Source organism: Leptonychotes weddellii, chromosome X (genome assembly GCF_054177405.1).
Source record: "Leptonychotes weddellii isolate Sample4059 chromosome X, ASM5417740v2, whole genome shotgun sequence".
Taxonomy (NCBI): domain Eukaryota; kingdom Metazoa; phylum Chordata; class Mammalia; order Carnivora; family Phocidae; genus Leptonychotes; species Leptonychotes weddellii.
In genome coordinates this window covers 96736339-96750997 of record NC_138385.1, presented here as the reverse complement: position 1 = coordinate 96750997, position 14659 = coordinate 96736339, and the positions used below count along the sequence as shown (strand labels likewise).

Sequence of the window (14659 nt, the reverse complement as noted above, 5' to 3'; positions counted from 1 at the left end):
TTACCTTCATACACTTGGAAAAAACCAAAAATTCTTTTTCAGAGAGCTTTGTATGGAAAATTTGAAGGCAAACTGTTCATGTTTGGAACATGTTATGAGTCATCATATTTGATGCTCCTTTAAAAGAGATACTGCGATATACTGATCCTTAAGACCAGAAAAAAATGTGTTCTCAAAAGTGAGCTTCATGTATTTTATCTTGCAAGTCTTATTAAATTTACAGTCGTACCACAAAAAAGTATCATTTTTAGATAATACATTTATAAGTAATGTCATAATAGTTTTTATAGAAGTATTAAAAAGGCAAAGATCCTTTGAAATACCATTTTTTCCCACTGAGTTGTTTACGCATTAAGATCCTTTCTTTCAATGTTCTTTCCATCATTTAGAACAGCACTAACCCAAAAAAGCAAAACAAATAGCAAACATAGCCACTAACTTTCAATCCTCTTTCCAGGGGTGGAACCATCAAATAACGATTCTGTTCTTTGTCTTCAAATAAGTCATCTTCACTGCAATCCAATGTTTCCCCAAATGTTTCACTCTAAGAAATAAAAAAAAATACACTAAAACTGAAATTTTGAAATAAATTGAAAATTTATAAGATTAACAAAATACAATTAAAGTTTATCCAAAGGGCAGTTTTCCATGTTACACACTATTAGATAAGAGACAAAAAATATGTATGTCCCCATCACTTCTTGTAACCAGAAAAAATTACTATTACTATCACCACCGACCTAACATTTCTATACTGCTTCAAAAATATCAGCTTACTAGATTTTTATAAAATCCCACAACTAGGGAAAATAAGAATTATCTTCATTTTATTAAGGAAAAACACAGACTCAGATATTTTATACAGATCTGAAACTTCAGGGGTATTATTTCCCTTCTGCCCAAGCTCTTAACATATTTTGAACTGTTACTTCTTTTAATAAAGCAGGTTCATTTTATTTTACTCCTTAATTAATCCAATGTTATCATGTTTACTGGTATAAAATGTGACTTTCAGAAGCAACAATAAAGTTAATTTACAGTGTTACTATCACTATATTCCAAATTTATATCAAAAGCATAGTCCATTTGTATAACATTTATTGAAAGGAGAGTCAATGTATAATTTCAAAAATGCATTCTACGTATTTTTAAAGTTCAAACGTTTACTGTAAGTATGAAATTACAAACATTGAAACAGTGGGTCAAAAGCTTTAAAGCGCTTCACCTTTCTAAAATGGTTCTTAAATATATAAAAAGTATACAGAACTTACTGAATAGTTTATGTAGCCAAGATCTGTTATTGTAAATGAACTCAGGCAATCTGAATTCAAGGACTCCTGAAAAACTAGCAGTACTTGTTCACTTCCAGTTCCTATAAAGTCATCTATCAGTACTGAGCTAATTTTTTCCCACTTGGCAGCAACCTGAAAGAAAGAGAATGGAAAAGAAAAAAAAAAATCAGATGTGAAATAAACTAAATCCTTTTGTTGCATGTAGGTGTAATGTGTCCTCTTCAATCTTATAAACAAGTAACGAAAATGGTAAACACTAAAAACTAAAGATATTGGGGGATCAGACAACATAAGGAGTTACAACAATTTTACAAATAGCAAGATACTTAAATTTAATATTTTATCAAATGTTTGTCCAGTGTCTGTCACATTCCTCATTTCTATATTAAAATCTTATTATGATTTATAAATTCTAAACTTCTCATGATTATTTTGGAAACTCTAGGTAACTAGAAAGTAGTGGTAAACACTCAAAAGTTCTCGAAGCAGAATAACTTTTAAGAGTCAAGATGAACTTAATACACTAAACTTTGGTGGAAGAGAACATAGCCATTATTAGGGACACAGAGTGGGGAGGGATCCTACTAGTGATGTACCTAGAACCGTCCTAGCCCACTGGAATGATCTGATCAGTTTATACCAGAACACGGGACCCCAAGTTTAAAACAGAAGACAACTTCGTAAAGGTCCATGAAGCTGAAAGCCTCCAGCCTGGTCCCCTGGAAAACTAATACCATGGGGATAGCTATCCCTTCTCCCTCAGACAGAAAAGCTAAAAGTCCTGCTCAGAATCCTAGCACTAGCAGAGATACATCACCTAGATGATAGAGGGTGGCATGTATTAGAGCAAGACTGTAAGTAAGACTTCAATCTATATAACCAAATATCAATCTTTCCCATATAAGGTTAATTTCCAAAGCCAGGATTTTTCACTTATGCAGGGAGAAAGCTTATTTGTATACCCATATCCTCCCTTCCTCCCACCACACCCCCACCATGAGTATCATGGAGTACAATGAACTATGTGAAGACATTAATAGTACGAATGTGCTCAACAGGGGCACCTGGGTGGCTCAGTTGGTTGAGCATCCAACTCCTAATTTCGGCTCACGTCATGATTTCAGCGTCATGAGATGGAGACTGGCATCAGCTCCGTGCTCAGTGGGGAGTCTGCTTGAGATTTCTTTCCCTCTACCCCTCCCCCCACTCACGTGTGCACTCTAATAAATATTTTTAAAAAAAGAATGTGTTCGACATGCAAACACAATAGAGCTATGCACTCATGTATGCACACACACATTTACAATCTACAGCTCTAGAATAGTGCTGTCCAAATATAGGAGAGCAACAATGCAAGGCATATATATTTAATCTTATATTTAATTTGATCTGCTATATCCAAAATAGTATCATTTCAATTCAATATTATCAATAAAATTATTAACTAGATATTTTCCTATCATTTTTACTAAGCCTTTAAAATCTGGTGTGTATGTGACATTTATAGCACATTCCAATTCAAACGAGCCACATTCCAAATGTTGAATAATTACACGTGGCCAGAGGCTACCATATTAGAGAGCACACCTCTAGAACATACTAACTTCTATCTACAACATACCAATATCTGTTTTAGGTATACCTGACAATGATTCAGTTTTACCTGCTACACAGATTCTTGTCAAAACTTACAGAGACAATTTCTACTCGAGAGAGAAAGCCTAAGAGAAAAGTTAATCAGGCATTTGTCTAGACTCAGCTCTGTTTCAAGTTCTATCACTGGATTAAACATTATACCTGGGGCTTTTATGAAGGACTGATCTGAGAACATGCTAACCTTGATTTTCAGTATTTATTCTAATTTATGCTTGTTTGTACTTTACTTGTCTTTTAAGCTGCCTTAATTCCTTTATAGAATGAGGTAGTAAAAGGATGGTTGGATGAATCCATAGCCAACCCAAAGGAAGATTGTGTCTATTGTTTTTTTCCCAATTTGGAGCAAAACTGCTATCAAAGACACCATTTTATTATTCAATAATATATTCACTTTATTATTCAAAACCTCTTACATAATACCACAAACAGTAAATTCCTCTCAGAACTCAATGTCAGGAAAAAAAAAATTTCCCCTTGGTAGTATGTTCCATTCAGTTGTAAAACCTGCTATATTTGCTTTTTTTGTCCTAACTACTAAACTAAGTATAATTCCTCAAATGCAATCACTTCCCTTAAGCCAGGTTTTCTGACATGGTTATCTCTCCTCCCCCTTTATTTGTAGATTCTTAGCCTTTATTCCTGTTTTTAAAGTCATTGCATATTTTACCCTAAGATATATATATATTTTTAAGTAGGTGAATATAAATGTAACACCAAGGTAAAGCCAAGAGCTGCAAAATTCTCAGAGTAGCAAGGTTACCAAAGCAATTAATGAGCACTGAATTTATGGATATCAGGGTGTAATTCCAGAGCTTTCGATACAGGGCATTTGAAAACAGCTTAGACGTACAGAATCCCTAAAGAAGTAGCTTAAGAGATGTGTCAGTAGGGACTTAGGTCAGTAACTTGTGCAAAGGATGACAGTCCATTGTAGAGAAAGAAACCTAGAACACAATTTCAAGGCAGGAAAGCCAACCAACTGTTTACAGGCTCACTTACAGAGAGTGGCATGGTATCCCTCTTTGGGTAACATGTTAGTGGCAGAGCTCTACAGCATCCAAGCAGGGGACCCACTTAAAGTGTGTGAGGACTATATTACACTGAATTAATGACGCACAAGGGGACTGTTTTTCCTTATCCAGGTGAATAAGGGACCTCAGGTAGGTGCAAGTCAGTGATGACAGTCCTAGCCCTTGTATAACATAATAGCTACTTACTGAGCTTCTCCTGTGTGCCAAGCACTGTGCAAGACACTTTACAATGTCATTTTCTTTAATTCTCTCTTCTCAGAGGCAGGATGATCCCAATTTCATAAAGATAGAAAACGAGTTCACAAAAATTAAACACATTCCTTAAGGTAAGACTAGTAAGTGGCTCAGCTGGGATTCAAACCCAGGTGCTCTTCCCATTATCCTGACCCCAGTAAGGATTATAGTTTATACTAGATGTTTCCCTGCTACCATTTCTGGAAAGGCAAAGAGAGTAGAGAAAGACAGAAAATGTTACCTTCCAAATAACCTTCAAATAAAAGTACAATATGCTTTTTAAAGATTGCTTTCAAAATAAAATAGGGTACTTTCAAATTATTTTCTTCCAAAAATTTAAATTTATCTTTTTTAGAGAGAGCAAGTACACGCAGGGGGAGCAGCAGTGGGAGAGGAGAGAGAATCTTTTAAGCAGGCTCCGTGCCCAGTGTGGAGCCCAACCCAGGGCTCAATCCCACGTCTCTGCTCAGCAGGGATTCTGCTTCTCCCTCCCCACACCCCCACCTCACTTGTGCTTTCTCTTGCTCTCTCTCTCCCCCAAATAAATAAATAAAATCTTTTTTAAAAAAAAAAGACTCCAGGACACACTCTCTGAAACATAAATGCTTAAAAGGTCTAAGGCTACACCAATTGAATGATTATAAGAATAAGTACTATACCTGAAAGTTTTTTTTCCAAACGGCACAAGCATCACTGGACCTAAAGGATATGACGAAAAGGTCTCCTCTGTCTGAATCCATAAGTTGAACTGCACAAGGATCTCCAAATGGAAGCTGGCACACACTTTTAGGAATCCCATTTTGAAATGAAATCAGCTGATTCTTTCGAGTAAGGGCAATCAGAGACATTCTTAACTGATCGTTGACAATCTCCATTGCACAGACATGCACATAAGTTACTACACTGCTATAAGCAGGAGGGATAATGTAAGCCTCACTTATTAGTTCTTCATTTTCAAGGGAGTATACACAAAATTTGGTATCCCAAATTGCATAATCTGATTTTGAAAGTTTTTGAGTGCATCCTTCTTCATATAAAAAAGATGTCTTTGGTCCTAATAAAACCATACCTAGATTTTCAATCTCCCCTGCCCACTCAACAGAGGAAAAATTAAAAGACACAGTAACAACTTTGCCAGTTTGAGAAGAGATACAGTAGAATGTTTTGACATGTCTCCATAAAACTGAAGGGCCATTCAAGACCCTTATACCATCCTTCAACTCATGGCTTAGTCTAAAGCTCAAACACTTTTCAAATTTATTGGTACTGTGAAGAAATAGAAGAAAATATCTGAAGATGTTATTCTTTTTATTGCACTGTATCATAATACAAGGGAGATTAATTCCAGTTCTGAAATCTGACACACAGATGCAACACATAATTTTTAAATGAGAGCTTTCTTCCTTTAGCATAAAGAATCCAGTGGACTTCTGAACAAATGCTCTTGTTCTTCTGTCAAATACCATTCTTCTGACATGTAACACGGGTATTTTTGCAGGCCCTTTACCTGTAAAATCTCCCTTAGACAATCGAAAAATAAGGACTTCCCCATTATAACACAAGAGCATTTCTTGTTCATTAGATGACATTGCTTGTTTGCTAGTCATTCCACAATATCAAGTCTTTGTGTCAGTCCAATTTTCGAATGCAAATTGATTCCAGCTGATGCTTTTAAACCTAAAAATGTAATGAGGAAAACTACCATCAAGTAGGCAGTTGAAAAGAAAACACATTTCTGCCAGAGAATTATCACATAGATAACTATAAGTTTTATGAACATTTTTAAGCTTTTTATGCTATCTTAACAATGTTACACTTATCAAAAAACCACATCCCAAGTATCATTTCTGTACAGTTAAAAAATAGTTTGCAAACAATGCAAATAACCACATCACAAAAGATAACTAAATGTGTTAACAGCATCTATTAAAAGCTATGGGTGGTCCATTGAAAGTGCCTGAAGATGTTCTTTCTGGTTCAGGGGATTTCTTAAGGGTTCCACTTATGTCTCTCTTTCAAACCTACCAACCTAATCTGGTTTTCCTATTTTCTTCCCCCTCCCCCATTTTCTACCCTGTTGACTCAAACCTGGTTTTTTCCTCTCAGCCTTACACCCTCAACAATGACAATTAAGTAGTCAGTGACTCATATTGAGTGCTACAACAACCCAGGCACTTGGGGTCCTGCTTTCCTGAAACAGGAGCTCATACAGACTCTATGGCCAAAATAAAAGCCCAGAAAGAAAAACAGGAGATTCTATGCCATGTTTAAAAATATCTCCATAGAAGTAACAGAAATATAATATTAAATCTTACTTTGCAAAAACAGTGCAGCTTTAGGACCTTAAGAAAGTCACTATTCCTATTCCAAGTAGAAAAAACTAGAAGATTAGTAATATTATAATGAACACAAGAATTAAATAATAGCTATCAATTATTCAGGCTTATATGCCAGGTACAATACATAATTTCATTTAATGCTTACAACTATTCTTTTAAAGTAAGTATTCTTATTATCACATCTTTCAACTGAGAAAACTTATTATTATTTTAACTGAGGTCAGAAAATTTTCCAAGGTTACAACAATAATCGGCAATGGCACTAGATTTGGAAGAGGGGCCCTCTGACTTCTAAGCCTACACTTTTAACTACCACACTGTCCTGGCATGCATCCCCTTACTCTGAACACTGGTTATAAGCAAGGCAACCTGAGAGAATTAGTAAAGTAGAATGAAGAACAAAGGAACACCCATGGCATCACAAATGGCAAGATTTCGTTCTTTTGTATGGCTGAGTAATATTCCATTTCTCACACACACACACACACACACACACACATCTTCTTTATCCATTCATCTACTGATGGACACCTGGGACCTACAGGATATTTTATGAAGTGAAATAAGTCAGACAGAGAAAGATAAATGTTATAGGATCCAACTAACACATGGAATCTAAAAAACAAAATAAACAAACAAAAAAACAGACACTTAAATACATAGCACAAACTGCCAGAGTAGAGCTCAGTGGGGAAACGGGCAAAACAGATGAGGGGGATTAAGAGGTACATATTTCCACTTATAAATAAGTCATGGACATGAAAAGTACAGCCTAAGGAATGTAGTCAATAATTTATAATAACATTATATGGTGACTATGCTTATGGTGAGCACTGAATAATGTATAGAATTATTGAATCAATATGCTGTACACCTGAAACATACATGTCAATTATACTTCAATGGTAAAAATAAAGTTTAAAAAAGAACACAGGCCAAATCTAACAGCAAAAAAACGAAATTACAAGGGAACACCCCTTACAGTGAACACACATATAAGAGAAAGATGTTGATCTCTACTCAGTGGCTATATATGCAGAGTCACTCCTTTAACAGTTGTAGAAAGCTCAGCATATGCTATGAACTGCACATGGCCGGAGAGCCTAAAGAACTGTGTGAATGGTGGGCCTGGTCTGCCTCTTACTAGAGGTATGACTTTGGGCAAGTTACTTAATCCCTCTATGCCACATATCCACATATAATGGGGTGAAGTACTACCCCATAAGTATTGAAATTAACAAATATAACCCACTTAAAATAGAACCTGACACATAGAAAGTGCTTGATAAAGCTTAGCTGCTACCATTGTCATTATCATCATCACCATGGCCACTCTGGTTTATATAGTACCTAACTTTTGAAACATCAGAACAGTTGTATACTTAACATTGTGAATGCTGAAAGGTCCCTCTCCACTATAAATAACTCTAACTCATACTCTTTCTTTTCTCATACTTGTGGATCATTTACACCAGAAAATTCAACTATTTCAGAAAACTAGGTCATTTGCAATTAAGTAATAATGTTTTCCTCTGCTGAATGAGAAACAAACTGCAAAGGCTTAGGTTTTGTTCTTTTATTATAAAAATCTACCAAGAAAAAAAAAAAAAATCTACCAAGAGTCCAATTAGAAAAAAGGATCACTGAACCATCTACAGATTTAACTTAATGTAGCATTTTGTAGAAATGACTTTAATTTAGAGGCAATTCTATTAAAATGCAGACTTGATTAGTCAGCATCTACTTTCAAATTGGAGATACCGTGGCTTATTGTCTAATTTCCAAATACATCATTTGTTATAGTTTTAAACGATGTTCACAAATTCTTTGAAATTCCTTCCATCAAGAAGTGGCACTTAATTCTCCTCTCCTTGGGTGAGGGCTGGTCATTATGATTCACTTCTAGCCAATAGAATATGGCAGAAGGGACAACGTGAGACTTCCGAGACTGGGTCATAGAACATTGTGGCTTGTTGACCTGCTCCTTGGATCACCTGCAATGAGGAAAGCCACCTGCCATATTATTAAGACACTCAGGCAGCCCCATGGAGATGTGCATTCAGCAAGGAACTATGGCTTCCTGCCAATGGTCAGCAAGAGATTGGGGCCTTTTACCAACAGCCATGTGAGTAGGCCTTCTTGGGATCAGATCTTCCAGCTCCAGTCAGCCCCCTGGAGAGATCCTCAGTCAGAAGAACCAAGCTCAACTGCTCCCAAATTCTTGATCCTCAGTAATTTTGAGATAATGTTTGTTGTTTTAAGCTGCTAAATTTGGGAATAATTTGTTATACAGTAACAGATAAATACATTCCTCTCTGGTAATTTGTTTAAGTTGATGATATTGTTTTTGAGAAGTTCATGAAACCTATTACTTGAAGTAACTGGAAAAACTGTATCATAATACAAACTAGCAGAAGTCACTGGCTTATTGGTTTGTTGTTAGGCAATTAATGCAAAGATCTGGGACAGTAAGTATCATAAAGTAGTTTCAGCTTTATTAGTAAAGAAGATAAGCAGGTAAATCAAAGGTGTGGCTTTTACTTATGAAACTATCTTTTAGTTTAAAGGAAATAAATATTGTATTACAACAAAATGTATGAATAATAATTTATTTAAAGTTTCCCACAGATATGTCCGATCTCTTAGATTTCTAAAAGAAGTTTCCTTTTTCAGCATTAAATGATACATTGTTCTTTTAGCATTAAAATTATATAATCTGGGGCACCTGGGCGGCTCAGTCAGTTAAGCGTCTGCCTTCAGCTCAGGTCATGATCCCAGAAGTCCTGGGATTGAGCCCTGCATAGCATTGGGCTCCCTGCTCAGCGGGCAGCCTGCTTCTCCCTCTGCCCCTCCCCCTGCTCATGCTTTCTGTCGCTAATAAATAAATAAAAATCTTTAAAAAAATGATAGAATCTGAGGTAAAGATATAAGAAAGTGTCTTTTACTACCTATTTACATGAAAAGTTTTTTCAGATTTCTTAAGTACTAGAAACAACCAAAAGTAACTTCTATACAGAAAAGGATTTTGGAAGAAATGAGTGAGACCCTTAATACAGAGATAATAACATAGCAGAGATAAAGGGCTCAATAAACGAAATGAGAAACACACTTGACAGAATGAACAGCAGGCTGGAAGAAGCAGAGGAACGAATTAGTGACCTAGAAGGAAGAGTAAAGGAAAGTAATCAAGCTGAACAAAAGAAAGAAAAAAGAATTCTGCAAAACGAGAACAGACTTGGGGAACTCAGTGACTCCATCAAACGTAATAACATTTGTTATTTTAGTATTAAATGTCACAACTAATGTTTAATCAACGCAATGCTCTGGTTCACCAATATCTGAATATGACAGAAGGAGAATCTGATTGCTGAAAGGTCAGCAGAATATCCCCCTTTACTAAACTCTATGTATTATTGTACCTTGATAAAGTTATGACTTAAGAAAATCAGACCCCTTACATTCTCTTCTTTTAATGCTACCAGCAACTTCCTTAACTTAGAAACCACTATCTTCCAACTCTGTTCCAACTGCCACTACAGTAGTTCAGGCTCTCAACTCTCACTTAGGTTGATGAAAAAGTTTCTTAAATTGATCTTCCTTACTCTAGGCTCTCTCCCCTGCAACTTACCAATTTATTTATGCTACCTCAGTTATGGTTCTAAAACATAAACTTGATCTGGTAACTGTCCCCTACCTCAAAAACCTTGCATGTACCCTCTCCCCCTTCTCAATAGATGTATGAACCTAGACTTACTTCCTGGAAAGATAGATGCTAAACACTGTGAATTGAACACATGAATGACACAGAGACAAAAGATTGCAAACCATTGCTATAAAGTTTATCATGGCATTCAAAGCCTTGTTATAATCCTAACCCAACATGCTTTTAGCATGAGCTCTAGGCAAAAAGCAAACTTATTCTCATGGATTTAGAGACTGTTATATGAAAGGTCTTTATTTTTAAATACTACTGCAAAACCATGCACATTTTAAATACAGGTTATTTAAAACTGATCACCTTCGGTGTTAAAAATTAGAAGTCATTATTACTTATGAAGACAAATTTTTTTCCTCAAACTTTCTATAATCTCAAGGCTTATTGAATTTGCATACCTGTGTACCTTTTATTTTATACTGATTCAATATCTGTTTTAAGAGTAAGAGTTCTTAGCATATGTTCATAAAACAAACCTTTAAGCCTATGGAATAAATGGTAATTTTCTTTTTTTAGATAAAAATATGGAAACAACTGAAACTAAGATCAATTTAGAGGTTCTAAGACCAATATAAACAAGCCCTGATTAATCAAACCCTGATTATCAGGGCACCAGACTTACTATTCCAGCCTATTGGTCATCTGACTTTTTACTTATCCTTACAACAGTGGCTTACACCGTAGTGGCTTACACTCTTACGACAGAAACAAAACAAAACAAAACAAAAACAGGTAACTCAAACCGGTTAAGTTTTACCTCCTATTGCAGCTAATGGGGTGGGGAGAGGGTTGGAACCAGATTATTTATAAAATGCTATATATGAATTTTGGTTTTTCCTGTTCTGTATTACCATATATCATAGTTGAATGTATATATTTTGTACATAAAATGAATATACTAGGGAAATAATACATGCTCACAGAAATATAGTAGGTTGGCAATAAATTATCACCCTCATCCACTCTTCCCTACCAGCCTCCTATTAAATAAACAATGTTCCTTTTAAATGTTAATAAATTCTTCTGGGTGTCATAAATTTCAGAACTCTTCAAATAAACTACCTGTCTGGTTGAGGAAGCTCACCATATATCTGGTTGAGGAAGAGCACCATATTATCTGCAGATAAAATCTAAAAATGTCTCTAAGAAACTATATCAAGAGTGAGCAATAGAAAGTATCTTTGGAAAAAAGGTAGAATTAAGATACCCAACTAAAAATTTCACCTAAGAATATTAAACATAATTTTATAAGAATACGGATAGATGTACTTTTCACAACATATAGGACATTATTTACCTAAGTAAATTAACTTGGCTACAGAATAGGTCTGCTGTTAAAAACGTTTTTCTACCTATATAACTGGACATCATTTGTTGGAGCCTACCCAGAATCAAGCTCTATTTTCCCTTTTCCAACAACACTTAGTGTATCTGAAATGTAGGTGAACATGGGGGAATGGTGATCCACTAAGAGAATTAGGAAAGACTAAGTTAAAGGTTTTCTATGTCACCCTAAGGACTTCTAACTTTCTCTAAGCAATGATACACCACTGAAAGATTTCAAAAATAGAAATCACAGGACTGTACTTCTGAATTATAAAGATCCTGGTGACAGTGTTGAAGATGGGGGTGAGGTGAGAATGGAGGCAGAGCCATCAATTAGGAGATAATCATGAGTTCTTAATTAAAGGGAGAGGTGACTTTGGAAGGCAATTTGGCAGTCATCTGAAATGCATATATCCAGCAATTTCATTTCTAGATATGAACCCAGAGAAACAATCCTACATAATAATGTACAAAGACATTGCTCTAGAATGTTCACTGTGTTGTTTGTAATATTAAAAAAGTAAAAAACTTCAATGACCATCAATAGAGGAATGAATAAATACAGATGGAATATCATACTACAGTTAAAAAAATGAATTAGATCTATGTATACCACCATGGCTAAATTTCAAAAATCAAATGAAAAAAATTAAGCTGCAGAAAAATGTATTCTGCGGTACATTATTTATCTAAATCAAAACACATAAAACAACATTACATATTTTCTGTTTACCTACAAAGGCTACATTCCCTGAGTGCTTCTCTGTGCCAGGTACTATTCTAAGCACTTTGGACTCATTTTTCCTCACTACATTCTTATGCTATAGGCAATATTATCCCATTCTACAGATGGGGAAACTGAGGCATGGAGGTTAAGAATCTTCTGAAAGGCCTAAAATTAGGAAGTGACAGAGCCAGGATTCAAATCCAGGCAGCCTTGTCCAAAATTTAAAGAGCAAAGATTCTGTAAAGATTCATGCCAAATTCCAATGACTGTTTATTCTGGAGAAGGAGATAGATATCAGGTAGGGGAGTGGAGCCACAGGAAGACGTTAGCTATAGCTGCAATGTTATTTTTTAACAATGCATTCAATTATTTTTAAACAATATGTCCATTTTTCCCCATAAAAATTTGTAGCATATTAAAAAAAAGTCTCCACCAAAGATGCTAAAGTGTCTATCATAGTTGACTGTGGATGGTGGAAATATGGGGACTTCCTGCAATTTCTTTGTAGTTTTCAGTATCTTTCAGTTTTTAAAACCAGTATTATTGAATGCAAAACGATTTCCTTTCAATATTTTAGCCAACAACCATAAAATTATTCCAGTGCCTTACAAACCTAACTCTTTCTGAAGTTTGGCACTTAATGTCATTTTGCACTGGATAACTGTCATAGGGGCCTCCCTGTGCGTTGCAGGCTATTTAGCAATACCCACTAGATGCCAGTAGTAGGCCCCAACCCAGTTGTGACAACCAAAAACAACCAAAAACATCTCCAGACACTGTCAGATGTCCGCTGCGAGACAAAATTGCCCCAGGTTGAGAACTACCCTAATTAATAAACTATAAGATGTTTTACATCTTTCAACTTTATATAACTGCTTTAGTTTAAGGATTTCAAATATATAATCCTTGATTATTGATTATTGTTTCTCACACTCCAAGTCGGAAAGATGAGGCGGGGGTGAAGAAAGTTCCAAGCGAAATAATCCTATACAGCAAAGCACTTAAAATCTAGTCATCATTCCAAAGAATGATGAACATAGGCCGCGGCAGACTCGCTTCCATCCCCTTATTCCGCAAAGAAGGGAGCCAACCCAGCTCTGCCGCCCAGCCCCGCGAAGACCAGGTAAGGGACGACTGGCCGGCCCTACCTCACCGCGCGAGGCCCTGCGTCCTATAGCCGCCAGGTTCCCGACTCCGTACGCGGGCGCAACGTCCCTGCGCTCCAAACCTCCCGCCCGCGCGCTGCATCCTGGGAGATCTGGGCCGGAGGCTGCGTCGAAAGCAGAGGAGGCGGAGCCCGCCGAGCCTGCCGAGCCTGCCGAGCCTGCTAGGAGACGGTTACCAAGGGAGGCTGAGGGGGCGGGGCCTCCAGGGAATGTGAAAGCGAAGGGCAGGCGGAGCTTGCTCGGGCGGAGCTCGGCGCGGGAAGCTCCCGTGATCCGGCGGTAGGCGGAGGCGGGTCCGCAGTGCAGGGGACGTCGGGGGAGCGGAGCCCAAACGAGAAGCTAATGGAAAGCCACGCTGGGACCTGGTTCCGCCTCCAGACCCAGGCGGCCACATTGGATTGGACAACGCGGCGACACTTCCGCCCGCCTCCCGGTGTCACGCGACCGTCTCCACCTCCCGCCCTTCTCTACCTCCTGGCCCGCCTGGCCAGTGATGAGATATTCGGACGGGTCGGAAGGTGGCCACCGCGATCGAAATCACGTCCACGACCGCGACCATGGCCGAGGTGAGGAGGCGACCACACCGCTGCCGGCCCTCCCCCCAGACCCGGAAGCTTCCTCTGAAGCCAGGGGGCTGTGCGCCCAGGTGCAGGTGGGCTGGGCTGAAGGGAAGCGGGGTGGTGCGCGTGGTGTCTAAGCGTCCCTTCGTGTCTCCCTTTCAGCATCACGCCCAGAATAAAGCCAAGCTCATCTCTGAGACCCGACGGAGATTCGAAACCGAATATGTGACAGGTGGGTACCGCGTTCTCGATGTTGAGGCAGGTGTGCAATGAGCGTCCCCAACTTTCCAAAGGTGTTTGCAGGTGTCTGTGGGAAGCTTTAGGGACCGTTTCGACCCTCACAGTGATGATGCCCTGCACGTTTCCAAGGTTTTCTTCTCCGTAACACGCCATGCACACTGCTCCAACTGGGCAGGTGATACGCCCATTGCTTCCTAAAGGGTTAATGTAAGTTGGAAATTAGTTACTTTCTAGCATCTCGAGTTTGTGAAACTTGCAGGACACTTTCAAGGCCCACGGCACAGGTGACACTGTCCAGTACACGGTTTCTCTGCTGACCTTTCACCAGCAACAATGGAGAAAAAGAATCTGGAAACCGCCATAATGCTTTTCA

At 37.8% G+C, this 14659-nt stretch overlaps 2 protein-coding genes across 3 annotated transcripts in view; one reads left to right on the top strand and one right to left on the bottom strand.

Moving 5' to 3' along the window:
* Positions 1-85: 85 nt before the first annotated feature.
* Positions 86-13750, bottom strand: FANCB (FA complementation group B). Its single transcript, XM_081809149.1, has 4 exons — positions 13469-13750; positions 4873-5034; positions 1272-1424; positions 86-544 (listed from the first exon to the last, which is right to left on the bottom strand). The coding sequence occupies exons 2-4, from the start codon at positions 4951-4953 to the stop codon at positions 386-388; spliced, it is 393 nt and encodes a 130-aa protein (XP_081665275.1). The 5' UTR covers positions 4954-5034; positions 13469-13750; the 3' UTR covers positions 86-385.
* A 151-nt stretch (positions 13751-13901) lies between these two features.
* MOSPD2 (motile sperm domain containing 2) overlaps positions 13902-14659 on the top strand; it is a 58787-nt gene continuing 58029 nt past the window's right edge. For both annotated transcript variants that reach the window (XM_081809148.1, XM_081809147.1), the window contains exons 1-2: positions 13902-14052; positions 14209-14278. In XM_081809148.1, coding sequence (XP_081665274.1) covers positions 14044-14052; positions 14209-14278 — 79 coding nt within the window. In that variant the 5' untranslated portion in view covers positions 13902-14043. The remainder of the gene's footprint in view (positions 14053-14208; positions 14279-14659) is intronic.

What these genes read in the sequence shown, in the direction of transcription:
- FANCB (XM_081809149.1), bottom strand. Translation starts at nt 4,953, where the DNA reads ATGGATTCAGACAGAGGAGACCTTTTCGTCATATCCTTTAGGTCCAGT. An exon ending in TTTGGAAAAAAAACTTTCAG is followed by an intron (nt 1,425 to 4,872) that starts GTATAGTACTTA and finishes TCTTTCTTTCAG; the next exon opens with GTTGCTGCCAAGTGGGAAAA. An exon ending in TTGGCTACATAAACTATTCA is followed by an intron (nt 545 to 1,271) that starts GTAAGTTCTGTA and finishes TTTATTTCTTAG; the next exon opens with AGTGAAACATTTGGGGAAAC.